The 21,837-nt window shown below is 39.5% G+C and overlaps 1 protein-coding gene across 1 annotated transcript in view; it reads left to right on the top strand.

Moving 5' to 3' along the window:
* Positions 1-18,309, top strand: part of LOC126165602 (probable G-protein coupled receptor Mth-like 1) — a 659,324-nt gene extending 641,015 nt beyond the window's left edge. The window contains exons 5-7 of the mRNA XM_049920376.1: positions 3,907-4,085; positions 10,533-10,671; positions 16,687-18,309. Coding sequence (XP_049776333.1) covers positions 3,907-4,085; positions 10,533-10,671; positions 16,687-17,029 — 661 coding nt within the window. The 3' untranslated portion in view covers positions 17,030-18,309. The remainder of the gene's footprint in view (positions 1-3,906; positions 4,086-10,532; positions 10,672-16,686) is intronic.
* Positions 18,310-21,837: the final 3,528 nt, after the last annotated feature.

Below are 21,837 nucleotides of genomic sequence, written 5' to 3'. Positions count from 1 at the left end.
TCTGCGATTCCCTCCCTCTTGTCTTAAAATTAAAATACCTCTTAACGCAATATAATTTCACGTGTGATTGTAAATGACTTCATACACCACGTGCGAAAGAGAAACCCCAGCCTCAAATTAGCGTAGCGCGCGGCCATAACGTCGAATATTGCGCGCCGTAGCCCGTTGTGTCCAAACGTCAAAATACACTCCTGGAAATGGAAAAAAACACACATTGACACCGGTGTGTCAGACCCACCATACTTGCTCCGGACACTGCGAGAGGGCTGTACAAGCAATGATCACACGCACGGCACAGCGGACACACCAGGAACCGCGGTGTTGGCCGTCGAATGGCGCTAGCTGCGCAGCATTTGTGCACCGCCGCCGTCAGTGTTAGCCAGTTTGCCGTGGCATACGGAGCTCCATCGCAGTCTTTAACACTGGTAGCATGCCGCGACAGCGTGGACGTGAACCGTATGTGCAGTTGACGGACTTTGAGCGAGGGCGTATAGTGGGCATGCGGGAGGCCGGGTGGACGTACCGCCGAATTGCTCAACACCTGGGGCGTGAGGTCTCCACAGTACATCGATGTTGTCGCCAGTGGTCGGCGGAAGGTGCACGTGCCCGTCGACCTGGGACCGGACCGCAGCGACGCACGGATGCACGCCAAGACCGTAGGGGACCGCACCGCCACTTCCCAGCAAATTAGAGACACTGTTGCTCCTGGGGTATCGGCGAGGACCATTCGCAACCGTCTCCATGAAGCTGGGCTACGGTCCCGCACACCGTTAGGCCGTCTTCCGCTCACGCCCCAACATCGTGCAGCCCGCCTCCAGTGGTGTCGCGACAGGCGTGAATGGAGGGACGAATGGAGACGTGTCGTCTTCAGCGATGAGAGTCGCTTCTGCCTTGGTGCCAATGATGGTCGTATGCGTGTTTGGCGCCGTGCAGGTGAGCGCCACAATCAGGACTGCATACGACCGAGGCACACAGGGCCAACACCCGGCATCATGGTGTGGGGAGCGATCTCCTACACTGGCCGTACACCACTGGTGATCGTCGAGGGGACACTGAATAGTGCACGGTACATCCAAACCGTCATCGAACCCATCGTTCTACCATTCCTAGACCGGCAAGGGAACTTGCTGTTCCAACAGGACAATGCACGTCCGCATGTATCCCGTGCCACCCAACGTGCTCTAGAAGGTGTAAGTCAACTACCCTGGCCAGCAAGATCTCCGGATCTGTCCCTCATTGAGCATGTTTGGGACTGGATGAAGCGTCGTCTCACGCGGTCTGCACGTCCAGCACGAACGCTGGTCCAACTGAGGCGCCAGGTGGAAATGGCATGGCAAGCCGTACCACAGGACTACATCCAGCATCTCTACGATCGTCTCCATGGGAGAATAGCAGCCTGCATTGCTGCGAAAGGTGGATATACACTGTACTAGTGCCGACATTGTGCATGCTCTGTTGCCTGTGTCTATGTGCCTGTGGTTCTGTCAGTGTGATCATGTGATGTATCTGACCCCAGGAATGTGTCAATAAAGTTTCCCCTTCCTGGGACAATGAATTCACGGTGTTCTTATTTCAATTTCCAGGAGTGTATATCATCGCTCTCCTTTCACCGTTAAAAACATTTTCGATATTTTAGCTATATGTTGCACGCGGCAACCTACGTCTGAAAACACACCAAATGTGAACGCGGCAACCTATGTCCTACAACCCAACAAACGTGAACTGGCCAGCGACTGCACTCTTGACTGCAAGCTTCTCGAAATAAGCACAATGGTTTACTTATTTTGGAGGTACCACAATAAGTATGGGCAATAACGAAAATAAATCCAGTTCACAATGAAGCTGTAATGTCAAGAGTGTAAGTTGTCGAAAAACCAATTTTTCTATCGAATTGTTGCTTCAATATCGATTGAGGAAGTCTGCATAGCGGAGAACGCGCGCGAGTTTAAAACCTTTTTTGCGCGAAAAATGAAAGTTTTGCTGAGAATTTATCTACAGAACCGGATGTAGTTTTGGATCATGTACGTAAAAAAAAAAAAAATTCTGAGGCACATTGGATGACTTCAAATTAATGAAAAGAGCACTGCACCACTTCGACGTCTCCGCCGCGTGTCCCTCCCCTGACGACGAACTGACGTGGCGCGGACAACGAAGTGACGCGTGCCCGCCACGCCATATCATTGTGATCTGAGCCAGTAACTTCGACCAAAGATACTAGTAGACTGGCCTTGCTGTGCAGAAGCTATGGGGCTAGTGTGGCTCCAACATAAATCACGTGACTGTTGCCAAAACGTGGCGGGATTTCAAATCAGCGGCCTGCCAGCCTATGTTTGTACCTTATTTTACCCACATTGACTTCCAAACGCTTCCAACAAAAATTACTTTTTTATTTGCGAAAAATGTCAGAACTACATTTCACCTGGATTTGTTCACAGTACCACTTATAAAATCTAACAAATACATCGAAGGCCCCTGGGGTGGGCAGCGGGACTAAATTACTATAAACTATCAGTTAAAGTAAAACGTCGTTAAAATTCTTTTAAACAATAAGAGTGGGCTCGTGTCAAAACTTTAAATATTGGATTCGCCGCGTTTTGAGCTCTAACAGTTATAAAAGAAAATGGGAAATGGGAATTATGTCAACTATAGGTCCCAAAATTGTCGACTTTAGGAGCAGGTCCATTTTAGAGTATCAATTTTAGGTGCACTTCAAAGGTTCAGTTCCTACTATTTTTACAAAAGTTTAAACTATCAGTTTAAATAAATGATATTTTAAATGAAAGGTGAGACTCTGAAGTTTCAGAAAATAATTTTGGAACCTACATTTATTTAATAGTATTAGAAGGCAGAAAAAAATGCTCTTCATGTGTCGACTATAGGTGCTCTTACCTTATTAGAATCTCACTTGTATATACAAAGAGGCGCGTATGTGCAGATGGCTTAAAGTTTTTCCGTTTCAGGGCCTGTATCCAAAGCTCTCTTCGGTTTTCATCCTTAGGGAACCTATGAGTAGGAACGAGAAACAGTGATACTTACTTCTGTAACCGAATTATCACAGATACTTTCCAAAATGTAATATGAGTCTGACTTTAGAGGCATAAAAAAATGGCTCCGAGCACTTTGGGACTTAACATCTGAGGTCATCAGCCCCCTAGAACTTAGAACTACTTAAACCTAACTAACCTAAGGACATCAAGCACATCCATGCCCGAAGCAGGATTCAAACCTGCGATCGTAGCAGTCGCGCGGTTCCAGACTGAAGCGCCTAGAACCGCTCGGCCACTTCGACCGGCTACAGGCATCACTTTCAACACTTTAATTTACGTGACAGTCTATTTCAAGTGTAAAAAACATATAAAAGTCACTTCAGCAGATTTCAATAAACCCATCTGCACTAACATAGAAACACACGTGAAATGTAATGCCATTTCCCCCGACAAAACGCTGAGTACAACCATAAGCGCCACACAGAACAACCATGTTTTCCCAACATTCACGTGACTTTAGCCCAGAGATGTTGGAATCACGAAAATGACGTCAGGGGCAGTCTATTATATTTATGGTCGAAGGCCAGTAAGACCTTCGTAGAGGATGTATCACAATTAGTAACGGCTGCTTGTGGCGCTAAGTCGTGAGGGTCGTAAGTGGCGCTAAAGCGCAAGATTTGTACACACGTATATCACAATTAGCAGCGGAAACTGGGCACGGGTAGAAAGTGTACGCTGTAAAAGGATGCGAGACATAGGTCTTCCGTTAACCACAGAAGGGTTAAAAACGTAAAGACAGCATTTTCCTCAGCAGATGACTGTAAACTTCGATGCCTTTGGTAATTAAAAAAAATCCACACTCTCAGAAAAGAACTTTCATGTCCCGAAGCCTGTATTTATTTGTTTTCTTCTTCCACAGGGATCTGCGGCCAACGAGCATGGACAAGCGGCAGGAGGTGTGCCGGCTGCGACTGTTCCGACTGTATGCATGGGGTGGCCCTCTGCTGATAATGTCGGTGGCTGCCATTGTGGACTTGGTTCCAGCGGACGATTCCATTCTGAGGCCAAAGTTTGGTGAGAAGAGGTGTTGGTTTTATGGTAAGTAATGAAGGAATAATTGGGGTCTTTCTCTATAGAGGGCGTCAGGGAAGTAGGGACGAATATCAGAGAGCTATAGAACAAACAAAATTTATTGAAAATGTAATGTTCTTTTAAGTAACATCTCCCACTTATGTATGAAAAATTATGTCCCCCATATGACCACCCAAGGCAGCGCGGCAACGAGCAGTGCGTTCATTGAAGTTCTCGATGACGCTTTCATGAACATCTGGTGGGATCCTTCAGTTGGTCTGTTGTTTCTGGTTTCTTCTCGTACATTTTTGATTTCACAAATCCCCGCAAAAAGAAGTCACAAGGCGTAAGGTCGCATGATCTGGCAGGCCATTCCTGGCTGACACGCAAAGAGGTAATTTTCTGAGAAAACTTGTCATTCAGCAGAGCAATCATTTCATGTGTCGTGTGACATGCCGCGCTGTCTTGTTCAGGCCAAAAACTGTCTTTTTCATCAGTCAGAGGGGAAAACAAATCAGAAAGCGTGTTTCGGTAACGGTCGTCGTTCACAGTGAGGGCAGCGCCCTCTTCATTTTCAAAGAAAGTTGGTACGGGCCGATCACCCTTCATGCCCAAAACTCACACCACACGGTCGTGCGTTGTGGATGCATCTCATCTTCTACGATCACTCGCGGATTATCATTGCCCCAAATTGTGCAGTTCTACTTATTGACATATCCACTGAGGTGCAAGTGTGTGCCTCATCTAAGAAAATTATTCTTTTTGTTAAGATAGAGAAAGTGTATGAGGATATTGAAAGGGTAATGCAGTATGTAAAGGGGGACGAAAATCTAATAGTCATGGGCGACTGGAATGCAGTTGTAGGGGAAGGAGTAGAAGAAAAGGTTACAGGAGAATATGGGCTTGGGACAAGGAATGAAAGAGGAGAAAGACTAATTGAGTTCTGTAACAAGTTTCAGCTAGTAATAGCGAATACCCTGTTCAAGAATCACAAGAGGAGGGGGTATACTTGGAAAAGGCCGGGAGATACGGGAAGATTTCAATTATATTACATCATGGTCAGACAGAGATTCCGAAATCAGATACTGGATTGTAAGGCGTACCCAGCAGCAGATATAGACTCAGATCACAATATAGTAGTGATGAAGAGTACGCTGAAGTTCAAGACATTAGTCAAGAAGAATCAATACGCAAAGAAGTGGGATACGGAAGTACTAAGGAATGACGAGATACGTTTGAAGTTCTCTAACGCTATAGATACAGCAATAAGGAATAGCGCAGTAGGCAATACAGTTGAAGAGGAATGGACATCTCTAAAAAGGGCCATCACAGAAGTTCGCAAGGAAAACATAGGTACAAAGAAGGTAGCTGCGAAGAAACCATGGGTAACAGAAGAAATACTTCAGTTGATGGATGAAAGGAGGAAGTACAAACATGTTCCGGGAAAATCAGGAATACAGAAATACAAGTCGCTGAGGAATGAAATAAATAGGAAGTGCAGGGAAGCTAAGACGAAATGGCTGCAGGAAAAATGTGAAGACATCGAAAAAGATATGATTGTCGGAAGGACAGACTCAGCATACAGGAAAGTCAAAACAACCTTTGGTGACATTAAAAGCAACGGTGGTAACATTAAGAGTGCAACGGGAATTCGACTGTTAAATGCAGAGGAGAGAGCAGATAGGTGGAAAGAATACATTGAAAGCCTCTATGAGGCTGAAGATTTGTCTGATGTGATAGAAGAAGAAACAGGAGTCGATTTAGAAGAGATAGGGGATCCAGTATTAGAATCGGAATTTAAAAGAGCTTTGGAGGACTTACGGTCAAATAAGGCAGAAGGGATAGATAACATTCCATCAGAATTTCTAAAACAATTGGGGGAAGTGGCAACAAAACGACTATTCACGTTGGTGTGTAGAATATATGAGTCTGGCGATATACCATCTGACTTTCGGAAAAGCATCATCCACACAATTCCGAAGACGGCAAGAGCTGACAAGTGCGAGAATTATCGCACAATCAGCTTAACAGCTCATGCATCGAAGCTGCTTACAAGAATAATATACAGAAGAATGGAAAAGAAAATTGAGAATGCGCTAGGTGACGACCAGTTTGGCTTTAGGAAAAGTAAAGAGACGAGAGAGGCAATTCTGACGTTACGGCTAATAATGGAAGCAAGGCTAAAGAAAAATCAAGACACTTTCATAGGATTTGTCGACCTGGAAAAAGCGTTCGACAATATAAAATGGTGCAAGCTGTTCGAGATTCTGAAAAAAGTAGGGGTAAGCTATAGGGAGAGACGGTCATATACAATATGTACAACAACCAAGAGGGAATAATAAGAATGGACGATCAAGAACGAAGTGCTCGTATTAAGAAGGGTGTAAGACAAGGCTGTAGCCTTTCGCCCCTAGTCTTCAATCTGTACATCGAGGAAGCAATGATGGAAATAAAAGAAAGGTTCAGGAGTGGAATTAAAATACAAGGTGAAAGGATATCAATGATACGATTTGCTGATGACATTGCTATCCTGAGTGAAAGTAAAGAAGAATTAAATGATCTGCTGAACGGAATGAACAGTCTAATGAGTACACAGTATGGTTTGAGAGTAAATCGGAGAAAGACGAAGGTAATGAGAAGTAGTAGAAATGAGAACAGCGAGAAACTTAACATCAGGATTGATGGTCAGAAAGGAATTCTGCTACCTAGGCAGTAAAATAACCAGTGACGGACGGAGCAATGAGGACATCAAAAGCAGACTCACTATGGCAAAAAAGGCATTTCTGGCCGAGAGAAGTCTACTAATATCAAATACCGGCCTTAATTTGAGGAAGAAATTTCTGAGTATGTACGTCTGGAGTACAGCATTGTATGGTAGTGAAACATGGACTGTGGGAAAACCGGAACAGAAGAGAATCGAAGCATTTGAGATGTGGTGCTATAGACGAATGTTGAAAATTAGGTGGACTTATAAGGTAAGGAATGAGGAGGTTCAACGCAGAATCGGAGAGGAAAGGAATATGTGGAAAACACTGATAAGGAGAAGGGAAAGGATGATAGGACATCTGCTAAGACATGAGGGAATGACTTCCATGGTACTAGAGGGAGCTGTAGAGGGCAAAAACTGTAGAGGAAGGCAGAGATTGGAATACGTCAAGCAAATAATTGAGGACGTAGGTTGCAAGTGCTACTGTGAGATGAAGAGGTTAGCACAGGAAAGGAATTCGTGGCGGCCGCATCAAACCAGTCAGTAGACTGATGACCAAAAAAAAAAAAAAAGTTCTCGTTCTCCGCTTGTCGAGCCACCCATTGAACAAATCGATGTCTCTTTCCATGATCTGCAGGCTTCAGCTCTTGTGTAAGTTGAATCTTGTACTCATGCATTTTCAAATCTGCTGGAAGGATTTCATGCAGTGAAATTGGTGATAAATTCTGTTTTTGAGCTCGTCGGCGAACATGTTATCTGTGGCTTATGATCACAGTCTCACGCACTACAACAATGTTTTCTAGTGTCCGAACAGAACGCGGTGGTCCTGTTTTCTTAACGTTTGAAACAGGGCCCGTAGTCTCGAACTTCCGAAGTGATGATTCGGTTGGAGCAGCATTACGTCACAGCGTAACACGCAATTGACGAACGGTTGCGTGGAACTTCCACTGTTTTCGTAATAACTTTTTATCACTTGGATGCGTTGGTCAGTTGTCATCTGCTTCATGACGAAAATAAATATCAAACAAGAATGCTCACCACACAAAAGGTATCAGGTTACTAATGGGAAGGATCGCAGAGAACAAACATGAAAAAACCACGGCTGCCAACCGCCATTTGACAAAATGGCACAAAATTCAAATGCGTCCTTACTTCTCGGACACCCGGTATATAATGTTATCTTTGGAGGGCTACACAGAATGCTACTGTGTATCTAAAAGCCCTTGAGATACTGATATCCATGGATATATCTGTGAACATATGCAGTGATGATTACTTAGTTTTTAAAATTTAAAGCAAAGTATCAAGATTATAGTGAAGAATTTTGTTTTGTAATCTTGTATGTGGATGTGTGATTCAGCATTGTATTACTGTTATAGACTGATGGATTGCATGCATGCAAGGACAGTCCATACTAATGTTTATTACATATTTCAGAATGAAAAATGCTCCTATCATAGCACTAACAAAGCAATTATGTCCTGTGAAGTGTTAGGAATGTAAAAGATAGGCACTAGCTTTTGTCTTATCTGCAGTTTCAAAGGCATTTAAATCAAAACATTTGACATATGGGCACTTTTTTACTTTATCATTCGTACCCATGTCATATAATATAATGCGTCAAGTCAAGTAATATGATACATTATGTAATTTTATAGAACATGACACATGCCATTGTGTCATCCAACATGGCAACTGTCATGTTGTGAAGTATGACACAACTTGTCATTAAAGTTTAGGATATATGCATCCCCACTTTGGGATACTTCCTATTATAGATGCACTCCACTCTCGAACTTCCTATTGTATATGCATCCCACACTCTAGAAGCACATAAATTTGTGTCTATTCTTACACCCTTCACCATACATGTAACAGGGTGTGGGTCTGGCAGAAAAATCCCCTCGGGAAAAAAAAAACCACCACTACCCACAAATTTAAAAAAACTGTTTTAGCATCTCTCCCCTCCCCCCCAGGAACAAATCCATCCCATAAAATTTTCTCCTTCCACAAAAACTTTTTAGCTATTACTTGTATGCTCTGCAGCCATATGATATTAAATTTTGTTTGCTATTACTGGCAAATCTTCTGGATTTTGCGCACAGGATCAGGGAGCTTAGCCTATAAATTGCAAGATGCAGGTGTGCCAACACCTTGCAGGTAAGAGCTCACTGCATTAAGGAAGTAGGGTCAACTCGTAAAAGGTATAGATAAGTCAAGATATTTTAATGTAAATGTCTTTGAAGCAGCTTTTACACCCCTAACCCTGTCCAGGACATATTCACCTTTTTTGGTGCTATGATAGGAGCAGTTTTCATTCTGGTTCCCAACCTTTACTCTACCACAATACTGACATCAGACCGCCATAGCTTTGCAACTGGTGTAGAATTTTGATGAGTCAGGTGACCACTGATCCGGTATAGGTCTTTCATTGCCTTTTGAACCATGTTACTTATATTGTAGGAATGGATAAAGCTTTCACAAGACAACAAGATGACCATTAATTACATGTATTTGTTTATCTTCATACAAAATTTGAACTGATTCAATCAAGTCTGAAACATAGAAGTGGCAAAAAGAAAACCTCTCACAAAAGGCTTCTTTTTTTTTTTTCACATAAAATCTGAATGATGTCAGAGTTTCGAAACTGAGTTTTCAATTTCATCAAAAGAACGCATTTCATATCTATCTGAATCACTTTAAACTGTTTCTGCACATACAGTTTACATAAGAATGAATTTACACGGTACATTATTGGAAAAAGAAATATCATTTTGATTTCATCCATTTATCTACCTTCAGGCATTGCTTGAATCAGTTCATACAAGTTTAAAGTATAGAAGCTGCATGCTTCAAAAACCTCCCATTTTTTTATTTTTTTTGTATGTAATATCCAAAAGTTCACGTACAAGTGGTGCCATCAGCTGAGCATTAACTTCAGGATAATTGAAACTTTTGCAAAAGGAATTAATCTGTAGGAAGTATGGTACTTGGGATGGTAGTTATGTATCATAAAATCTAACAGGTCATATGATTCCATACAATAGTGTCCTACAAGGTACAAAGTATGTTGTCATAAACATCAATCAGAGTGAACTAACACTAGGCTGAGAGAGGTTAGTTGAGCTACCTCAGGATAGTGCTATTGTTCAGGGCAAGCCCACGGAGTTACGTACTCACAAATCGATTTGTGTACAGAAGACCAGATGCACCCCATTTGAAAATGAAATATGACTCACAAGAATTAAAGAATGCAAAGATATAATCAGTTTCAGTATATGCTCTGATATTAATTTGACAAAATAAAATCTATTGTGTGTCTTAAGCAGAATACAGTGATATTAATTTTAGATAATTTTTCCAACCTGTAAAATCTCTGTCACACCTGACACTGTATGTTTTAGTAGTGATTTTCATTTAGAGGAAGTTCCTTCATATGTAACAAGACAAACTGATGTAAAAATCAGGAGGAGGCCAAGAACACACATCTGTGGCATTCAGTTCACTCTTCGTTGTAACGATTGCTTTACATATATCTCATTTATTTGTGAAATACATTATGAATATGTGTTTGTACCTTATGTGAATTCAGTGGGAAGAAAGATAGTTTCAGCCTCATTTATCAGAGTCTACAGAATAATGATGTGTGTTTAATTCCACTAATATGCTAAATAATAATACACAACACTAATTATACAATAAACTTTAATACAAGTGCAAGAAAATTAAAACACAAATTATTTTGTGTGTTTTTTTCTGTTCTGCAGGTGACTCAGAAATATTTTATTACTTTTATGCACCAATAGGAGTATTGCTGTTGGTGAATGTCATTTTATTTGGTGCAACAGCTCATGAGCTTACATGCGGCCTGTGGAAAAGAGAAGTTGTGAAATCAACAACAGAAAGGTAAACAGTTTTCTTAGTATCCTTTATTTGTACCTATCTTTCTTTAATTGTGACTAATTTTCCCATTACCATGACACACAAATTAACAGGTGCAGTACCATAAAGTAGAACTCCATTCCTCACAGTATATTAATAATATAATACAAAACATATAGAGCTATAAGACATTCTGTGCTTCACCTGCATTACGTTATAGTGTTTTTTAAATTCCTTTGACACATTTCTTGAGAAGCAAGATGAATATAATGATGAATATACTAAAAATAATTCAACAATATCTTAATCAAACAGAGATATCAGTCCAGTCCCTATGTTGGCATATCTTCTTTCCTTACTTTTTTCTGCTGTACCAATAGAATGTATGCACAAAGCATCAGTAGTACCCCAGACTTCAGCAGTTTATTTACACTCCATCACATTGTCCTCTCTTTCATTGTCAAATAAAATAATGAATAGGCTCTCTCGAACCCTTAAGAACTGCTGCTGACAACTTTGTGCCCCATCGCCTACACATCTGTGTGTAACCAGGGTGTAAGATCTGACCCATCAGTTCTAGTAGCAGTTTTGTGAAAAATATGTCTTATCCCTTTGAATGAAAAACATTCTTTGAGGACAGCAGCGAGTCCAAGTGAGTTGAGCAGGGGTTATTAAACTAAACTCGCATTTTGAAGGAGCAGGGTTCAAATCCATGCCTGACCAACCGTATTTATGTTTTCTGTGGTTTCTCTATATGGCTGAGCCACTTTACATCTTGGGTGTTTTGAAAAGGCCATCACCGATCTTCTTGTGCTCAATTCTTAGCCCTATTTTATGTGGCTTGACACATGAATTTTTATTAATATTACATGTAAAGATCTCCATTACTGTTAGAGTATGAACTTGAACAACACTCTGATTTGCCATATTAATATGACAACTTAACTAATATAATGTTACTCCACCTGTAGCATGCAAAACAACTGTATTTCATACTGGCATATATTTAGTAAGCCATCTGTATGTGAGCAGAGTCAGATAGCACCAAAAATTCATGTACAGGCCACATGGCCCCTTTATATTGACAGTTCTATTATGAGCTCTTCTCATTGGTGCCCCACATGTCTTCAAGAGGGTTAATAGCTCCCATAATCACTGAAGTGTAATTTTTGTCTTGTGAACTTGTCACCAGTCTTGCTGGAAATTTCAAATTTATATTATATATCTTCACCAAAGAGGCATACTGTACAATGACTTTAATATAGTTCAAAAATTTACTGTGGCTGTGTGCAAAAATTAATCTTTTTAAATAATGGATTTCCGATTTAGATTTGCACTGAAGTGACAAAAGTCATGGGATAACAATATATACATGGCAGTAGTACTGCATACACCATGTATAAAAGAGCAGTACACTGATGGAATTGTCATTTGCTCTCAGGTGACTCATATGAAAATGTTTTCGAGAGGCATTACCAGGTTTTGAATGTGGAATGGTAGTTGGAGTTAGATGCATGGGACATTTCATTTTGGAAATAGTTATAGATTTCAATATTCCAAGATTCACAGTATAAAGAGAGTTCTGAGAATACCAAAGAAGGCACTACCTCTCACCGTGGACAATGCAGTGGCCAATGCTCTTCAGTAATGACAGAGACCAGCGGTGCTTGCATAGAGCTGTCACTGCTAAAAGACACGCAACAATGCACAAAATAACCCCAGAAATCGATGTGGGATATATGATGAACATATTCATTAGGACGGTGCAGCAAGAAGCTGCCTGCAGCGCATCTCCTGGGTTCGTGACCATATCAGCTGGACCCTTGATGACCAGAAAACTGTGGCCTACTCCTCATTTCAGCTGGTAAGAGCTGATGGCAGGGTTTGAGTGTTGTGCAGGCTCATGAAGCCATGGACACAGGTTGTTAACAAGGCACTGTAAAAGCCATTGATGGCTCCATGATGATGTGGGGCTTTACGTAGAATGGACTGGGTCACGTGGTCCATCTGTACTGATCATTGACTTGAAATGGTCCTTCTGGCTACTTGTTCCCAAACAACAATGAAACTGTTATGGACGGCAATTTGCCATGTCACTGGGCCACAGTTTTTGCGACCGATCTGAAAAATATTCTGAACGATTTGAGCGAGTGATCTCAACATCCGTATCACCGACATGAGTCCCATGGAACATTTATGGGAAGTAATTGAGAGGTCAATTCATCCACAAGGTCCTACATCTGCAACCCTTTCACAATTGTGGATGGTTATAGAGGCAGCATGGCTCAATATTTCTGCAGGGGCTTCCAACAACTTGAGTCCATGCCATGTCAATCCAACCACGTCAACTTGCTGTACTACACTTTGCATGACGAGGTCTGATATGATATTGGGAGGTATCGCATGACTTTTGTCACCTGAGTGTATGTATGTTCTCAAAATTCAGTTCAGATAAAGATGAATAAAAATGAAGTAACTTTTTGGGACATAACTATTTTACATTTTGATAATGAAAATAGAAACAAAATATTAGTAGCTGGTTTTGATGTAAGAGAAAACACACACGTGCACGTGCAACCCCCCCTCCCCCCCCCCCCCCCACACACACACCCTTTTATTTAGCAATATCATCTGTTACACAACTTCTAATAGGCATCTGAAGAATCGCAAAATGAATTAATTGATACAGTACTGCTTCACAATCACTGTAGAGATGTGCATTGCTATGTCTGCCTGTAGCTAGCACTCTGGGGTGAGCAATAAAAATTTATCTTTGACTTTCATGTTAATTCACTAGATATTTGTTCAACACTATACTGTTCACTATGGTTACCCTAAAGCAGACCAAAAAATATTATCATAAGAGGTGACAGTGATGATTCTTCAAGCATATAAATTCTACTAAGGTGAGTCAGAAGCCAAAACAGTGGCTCAGTGCAGCACTCATCCCAGCATTGCCAGTTCCCAGGGTAGGCAACACCTGGAGCACAAGGCATAGGACAGAGAGAGAGAGAGATCACACTGGCAACACCAAAAGGTATTCCCTGTCTGTCTTTGCGCAGAACACATCACAAAGCCACCTTCTGATGTGCCCACCACATTAATGAAGAGATCGATACATGAGAGAATGAAATCCCGTGCACCTAAATGTGACACTGTCGTAATGCTGATTTAGTCTGCAGCTTTTGCAGCATCTTATGTAAGAACCACAGCACAAATATTGCCTCAGTGGCCTTTGAACATCTTGTAATACAGCAGGAAGTTATTCAATTATCCAGAAATGTGGCATATTCTGATGTGATTATGGGCATAATATACCAGCAAGTTTGATTTATGTGAATAAGCAGGTAGTTTCATACATTCCAATTAATAGCAATTAACAATGTCACTGTATCAGCAAGGGAATATCAACAGGTTTTGTATGCAGGATACTATTAGCAACTCAATACAGTGGAAAGTTTGTCCCAGAACACTCGTACTGCTTCTAACACAGTATTTCACTGTTTGTTGTGCTGATTGTCATCTATTTTGGTCTCCAGTGTCCTTGGATAAGACATGCTTGTCCATCCTCCAAAAAATCTACTATCTGTTTCATAGTCACTTGTCTGCTTTTGTTACACACTAATGTAACAGTGCCAGCAAATTGATAATTGGTGAGCCTTGACATTTTTGGAGACCTCACCCAGAATTCAGGCCAGCAAACTCTGTACTCTGCCAACTGCTCATATCCTTAGCTTTCTACATTTTAATTTGGTGCATAGACCTGTCATATCTTGTCAATTCCCAAGATGTGCGCTTACTCAGGCTATGGTGTGGTCATTTCACTCACTAGTCTATATATATCCAGAATATATGTCTGTTCAGTGTTCAAATTGCAAACAAAAAGTAAGGATAGGAAACTTGATTCACCTGTTCCAATGAGTATGGGGCTACAATGGGTTCACCAAAAAATTGAACTACTTCCCTTCCTTAAGAAATAACTTAACTGTTCAGATCCATGGACCTAGCAGGAGAGGTGACACAGTAATTTTGGCATTAGACTTTCTTTAGGACCTCACATATCCTTCTAGCCAGCCAGATTTAGGCTTTCTAATCAGTTAAAGGAGTAAAAGTATATATCTTTTGAAAGGGGCACAGGCGATTTCCCTTCTCTTACTTCCCTTATTCAGCCTTCTGCTCTGTCTGTAATGATGGCACCACCAATGGGATGTTAAATCTTAATCTTGCTTCGTTGCAAGTAATTATATTTGCACTGATTAATCACTCTGAATATCACAACTAAATATACTGATGGTGTGAGAACATTTTTCCTGTAGCAGTGCAAAATCTTTAAATGAAATCATTCTGTTTTTGGCTGTTAAAACATTATTTATTGCAACTGCAATTTTGACACGTGGTCATTCTCAGGCACTGTAGGATGTTATAACGCATTCAATAATATAAAGCTATGACATGCTGTGTAAGAGCAGTTGCAGGAGGTGTTGTGAATTTGTCTGCTGTACCATATATCGTACATGTTAGAAAATGTGAAATAACAATGTAAGCACTTAGGTTTAAACTTCTTATAGCAGGTGTGGTAAATGGATCACAAAAGCGGCAAAGATCTAAACATGCCATAAACGTATAAAATCTCTCACTTTACAGCACACATATGGGTGCACCAGAGTTTATTTGTGATGGTACACACAACTACACTGTACTGATACCTCTGATGAAAAAAAATCAGAACTGCAGATTTTGAGATGTGGTACATTAGAACTTTTGCTGTAGTTACAGTAATGTAAAACAAATGCTGTATTCACACTTTTAAAATGCTCAGAAATGCGTTAAAACAACATTTTAAAAAGTCCAAATTAAAAAACCTTCAAGGACACAGTACAGCAAACTCTGATACGTAAAAAATAAAAAAAATAAAAAAAATAAAAAATAAAGGAAAGTCCTGTTGGAACGTAAATAATGTAAGGAGTAAATGTAACAACTCACAAGCTGTTACCTATACTCCTTAAATTATATTAATATTGGTTTGCATTATTACGCACATATGAACATTCCCAGCTGGCCACCACCACTCAGTTCTCCATAGTCAGAATATGTCAGCTCCGGAACTAACATCACTGTTACTTACTTCATGTGAATTTGCCACAAGTTCCCTCTGACAAAAACTACCTTTATTGTTGTTAACAACATAAATATTGACCTAGAATCTACCAGTTATAGCTTGCTCAGCATTAAGCACATCCAAAAGTGTGTCTCATCTAACTAATCTGTACCATGTTAGATCATCAGAAAGATTGCACAAGTCAGTAGCTGGGATCCATAATGATCTATGCTCTGTATTCTATCACATGTAGCACAAAGCGTATGTGGGCATCACTAACAGTGGTTGATAATTTGATGTCTCTTCAATTTCCAAATTTTCCAACAAGATGATACTGCATTATTTTTTTTACCATTACACGGAAAGAGCGGATGTTTCTTGCTAAGCATTTGGATTAATTTTCAGGAACTGACCGCCAAAAAACTAATAAAGAACATATATTTGAATTCCAATAAATATGATGTACTTTAATACAAGGATGCAGTTTGATCAACAGGGCCACAGTTGATTACTGATTCCCTCTTGTAAAGGAGACTGCAACAAACTAACCCCCTTCACAGAAATATAACATGAAATAGGAGGCAACTAAACAATTGCGAACGAGAAGATGTAAATAAACCTATGCCGTTTCTAGTGTATTTGGGGTTCACATCCACAAAATTTGTTCATCGATTTAGCTTTTTACAAATATCTATTATGCCCCGTCATTAGATTTCCCACTTCATATCTACACCAACGTAAGTTGACAACTTTGTTGTTTGCAGTTCTCCATATTTCTCTTTCCTGTACACTGACAGCATGAGATACATGTTTGTCTTCGGTTCACCTGTATGTAATAAGACACAAAATCATTGTATATCAAATTATTTTGTTAAATGTTACGTAATTTTGGATTATTCTTGGACTCATGTACTAACTATGTTGTGTCTTTTATTTTGCAGGGCAACTCTTTGGAGAGTTTGTGTGAAGCTTGTTGTTGTGATGGGACTGACGTGGGTAATTGATATATTATCATGGGCGATAGGTGGACCTGCATACCTCTGGTATGTCACTGACCTTGCAAATGCATTACAAGGTGTTTTTATATTTGGTGTAGTTGGGTGTCAGCCTCAGGTGTGGGCTGCCATCAATAGGATGTGGTGTTTGCGTGAACAGCAGGACAGAACCACGGCAGCTCATCGTCATCTGTCTTCCTATTCACAAGGACTGCCTTCTCTCGGTGACTCTTCGATCAACTCACCCTCGACTAAAAATACTTCCTCACCCATGGAGACTGTTTGTTGACAATTACTTGGTGTACATTGGTACTTGGTGTAGCATTCACATCATATACTGAGTTATGCTTTTAAAAAAATGTGACCTGCTAACAGAGGTGTGGCTGCAATGAAGATCATGATAATGTCGCATACGTAAGTAGCCAACAGACAAATATGGTTGTAACAAGAGCAAGGTAGCACAAATATAACGATACAGGTTTTTTTTTCCTAGTTTGTGTTGAGAACCTATGCTCAGGATGTTATTTTGTAGTCTTTTTCTTCCATGTCTCAAGCATATATTTGAGACAATGCAAAGAGTTTGACACATTAGCACAGAACAAATTGTATTGTACAGACAAAATGTTTTTTAGTGAAGGCTGTTGTACCTGATGTGGTATTTCTTAATATTGTCTGCACTGTCTGTCATGAAAGTTGTGAAGGAGACTACTCGTAAGATATGATAAAAGTTCCTATTTAGCTTATGTAAAGGGTTTGTTTCATGCTGTCACTTTCTTCAGTAACTGACTATGCAGACATTGTATATCGCTTTAACATTTCTTCTGTTCTTGCCCAGAATCTAAAAACATTGTAAAACATACCATAATTTATGCACGACAAGGTGACACTAAATTTCAAATACAACATTGCTTGGAAAAACTAATGTGAAGCTCCATACCAGTATCTCCTGCTATGTGATATATGGAAGATAAAGTAATGAAATTTCTGGACTGAAAATGCTATGTACAAATACTTACAAGTATCTTAGTGTTGTAGAATACATGAAGTTTCATTGTAGTCAACAGTTTTATGTAAATATTTATGTAATAGTGTTAAGTTTCTCGTTTTGACTATTCCTATTGCTTTAGATGTAAAGCAATATCTTGTGATACTATAAGTTAAGACAAATAACATTCCCATACCTGAATACAAGGGAAAGACATGTAAATATAAACAGAATGAATTATCTCATTTTATAGAAACAAGAGAAAAACCAAATAACAAGAGTTCTGAAGTTACCAGTGTACCATTATGTCTTCATATTACATACAGCAAATGCAATGAAATAGATGAAATTATAATTGCTAACAATTGGCTGTCAAACCAGGACATTACATTAGTGGAACTCATGGATCATTGCTTAAGATATTTTAAATTAAGATCTGTGTTTAAGATAAATGAAAACAGAAACCTGTGCCTTTTTAGTGTGAACATACAAGAGTCAGTTGATAAAAATGTGTATGTTCATGGTTTTTTAAGCAAAGATGTAGTTTATTAATTGTAACAAAATGATCTTTTTGAACTGTGACAATAAAGTACTTGTTACTTTTTCAAAATGTGTGTTGTTATCACTAATACAACTGAGTAAACCCAAAGTGGGCAGCTATCATTATAACAGATAAAATAAACTAGGCACATTTGACCGGGTGAAAATCCATTTTTCCAAGACTTGTAGTAACTTGATGAAATGAATATGAAGATCAACTAAAAGACCAGCAGATACAAAAATAATTCCAATTCCACACAGCTATAACCTTAAAGCAAGACTATTTAACATACACAGACAATTGCATAAGTTTCAACAATTTTGTATTTTGCTGGGTTAGGATACAATGGCACTGGGAAAAGTGTACTTTTGTCTAAACATACATAAACATGCTAACCACTACTTTTAAATGGTTATACACATCATATCAAAAACTGAAATGGAAAGTAAACCAATAATCTATGAACACAGTAAAATATGATAAAATGAATATTACTTTATAAAATAAGTTGCACATGTTGGCCCATGCAAACCATCAAGCAACAAAAGCGGCATATTGTCATAAGAGAGTACATGTTCCATTTGGTTTGGTTTGAGCTACAATAGACTAGACTCAGCATTATAGAGAGCGCACATGCAAAAAATTCAGTCACCAAAAGAATGTGGAAAATGTTAACATAGACAGTTTTCCTGCCCCACAAAAGACTGAATCTTTTAGGAAGAAAAACTTGAGGCCTATGGATGAGAACTTCAATGATGGTAATATTTGTATTCCTTTTCTTTCTAAGTAAAGTGAAAAACTGAACGACAAGCCCAGTCAAATGCTTATTTTCCCTATAGCATAATAATGGTACCTTTTTTTCAGCAGTTCTTTAGGTATTTTGGGGTGCTCATTCTGAAATTAAACTTCTCTCCCTTGTTGGAAGTAGATTTCACAATGAAAAATGACAAAAAATTCACACTTTTGGCTGTTTTTTGCTTATGCCTTAAAAACTATACATTTTTTGAAGATGACCACTCTACACAAAAGCACAATAGACAAAATTTCCTAGACAATATACTTGTCAGCTTTCAGTTTTTGATGAGAATGTGCAGAAAAACAGTGATTATTTTTATTTATTTATTTATTTTTTTTGGCTCTTTTGCGATAATGTCAAAGACACTCTCCCACACCCTAGAGCTCGAAAAACAGACACTAACAAAAAAAGGGAAAAAAAAGAAAAAAAACTGACACACCATGAAGGACTTATTCAGATGTGATGAAAATTGGTAGGTGTGATGTAAATGTACAGAGAAACCAATGGTTACAACTTCAGAAATATTGGATGATGTATTGAACAGAAAGAGCTTCAAAAATTGAGCAAGTCATGCAAGCTGTTATTCAGCTTGGTATTGATTGATAAGAGTTGTTGGATACACTTGTGAGGGATATTGTGCCAGAATCTGTCTAGTTGATGCGTTACATCATAAAAATCCCATACTCGTTGAAGGGTCCTAGTCATAATACTCCAAACAGTAATTGAGGAGAGATCTGGCAGTGTTGCTGGCCAAGGTAGGATTTGGCAATCATGAAGACAAGCAGTAGAAATTCTCACTATGTGTGAGTGGGCATTACCTTGCTGAAATGTAAGCCCGGGATGGCTTGCCATGAAAGGCAATAAAATAGTGTTAGAATATCGTTGACATACAACTGTACTGTAGGGTTGCCACAGATGGTGACAAAAGGAGTCCTGCTTTGAAAAGAAATGGCATCCCAGTTGCCTAGTTGTCGGGCCATATGGCATGTGACAGTCATATTGACAACCCACCACTGTCCAGGATGCATTCAGACATCTGTTCATTGTTAAGATTATGTTGGCAAGATAATGCCTGCCCACACAGCATGGGAGTTTCTACTGCTTGTCTTCATCCTTGCTAAACCCTACGGTGGCCAGCAAGTGTGCAGAGCTAGAGTTCGAACATCAGCAATATTATTTATTTATTTACTCGTCAAGTTCCGTAGGACCAAAGTGAGTAGCAAATCTCCAAGGTCATGGAATGTGTCAGTACATGAAATTACAACATAAACATCATAACAGATAAAAATAAATGTTCATGAACCTTAAAAAAAGTCAGTCCATAAGTTTAAGTAAACGCTATCAACAATACAATAAAAATCAGCTTAATTTTTCAAGAAACTCCTCCACAGAATAGGAGGAGTCACCCACGAGGAAACTCTTCAGTTTCGATTCGAAAGCACGTGGATTGCTGCTAAGATTTTTGAATTCGAGTGGCAACTTATTGAAAATGGATGCAGCAGTATACTGCACATCTTTTTGCGCAAGAGTTAAGGAAGTCCAATCCAAATGCAGGCTTGATTTCTGCTGAGTATTAACCGAGTGAAAGCTGTTTATTCTTGGGAATAAACTAATATTGGTAACAAGAAATGACAGTAAGGAATATACGTATTGAGAGGCCAATGTCAAAATACCCAGATTATTGAACAGACGTCGACAAGAGGTTCGTGAACTCACACCACTTATTGCCCGAACCGTCCATTTCTGAGCCAAAAATATCCTTTTAGAATGGGAAGAGTTACCCCAAAATATAATATCATAAGACAATAGCGAATGAAAATAAGCAAAGTAGACTAATTTTCATGTCGAACGATCACTCACTTCCGATACCGTTCGAATAATAAAAATGGCAGTATTAAGTCTTTGAACAAGATCCTCAATGTGGGATTTCCACAATAGCTTACTATCTATCTGAAAACCTAGAAATTTGAACGGTTCAGTTTCACTTACCATATGCCCGTTCTGTGAAATTAAAACGTCAGGCTTTGTTGAATTGTGTGTTAGAAACTGTAAAAACTGAGTCATACTCTGATTTAGCGTTAGTTTATTTTCTACAAGCCATGAACTGAGATCATGTACTGCAGTATTTCAAACCGAGCCAATGTTGCACTCAACATCCTTTACTACCAAGCTAGTGTCATCAGCAAACAGAAATATTTTAGAGTTACCCGTAATACTAGAGAGCATATCCTTTATATAAATAAGGAACAGGAATGGCCCCAACACTGATCCCTGGGGCAGCCCCCACTTGACAGTACCATCACATCACATCCATTATCAACATTGTGAATAATGACCTTCTGCTGCCTGTTGCTAAAGTAAGAAGTGAACCAATTGTGAGCTACTCCCTGTATTCCATAGTGGTCTAACTTCTGGAGCAATATTTTGTGATCAACACAATCAAATGCTTTAGTTAAATAAAAAAATATGCCAAGCATTCAAAACCTTTTGTTTAACCCATCCAGTACCTCACAGAGAAAAGAGAATATAGCATTTTCAGTTGTTAAACGACTTCTAAAGCCGAACTGTACATTTGACAGCAAATCGTGTGATATAAAATGATCAATTATCCTTACATACATAGCCTTTTCAATAACTTTTGAAACACTGATGGCATACAAATACGTCTAAAATTATCTACATTATCCCTTTCTCCCTTTTTATAAAGTGGCTTTACTACTGAGTACTTTAATCACTCAGGAAACTAGGAAGTTGTAAATGAACTAAAAATATTGG

Source organism: Schistocerca cancellata, chromosome 1 (genome assembly GCF_023864275.1).
Source record: "Schistocerca cancellata isolate TAMUIC-IGC-003103 chromosome 1, iqSchCanc2.1, whole genome shotgun sequence".
Lineage (NCBI taxonomy): Eukaryota > Metazoa > Arthropoda > Insecta > Orthoptera > Acrididae > Schistocerca > Schistocerca cancellata.
The sequence above is the reverse complement of the archived record's forward strand: the minus strand, read 5'-3'. Positions and strand labels throughout refer to the sequence as shown.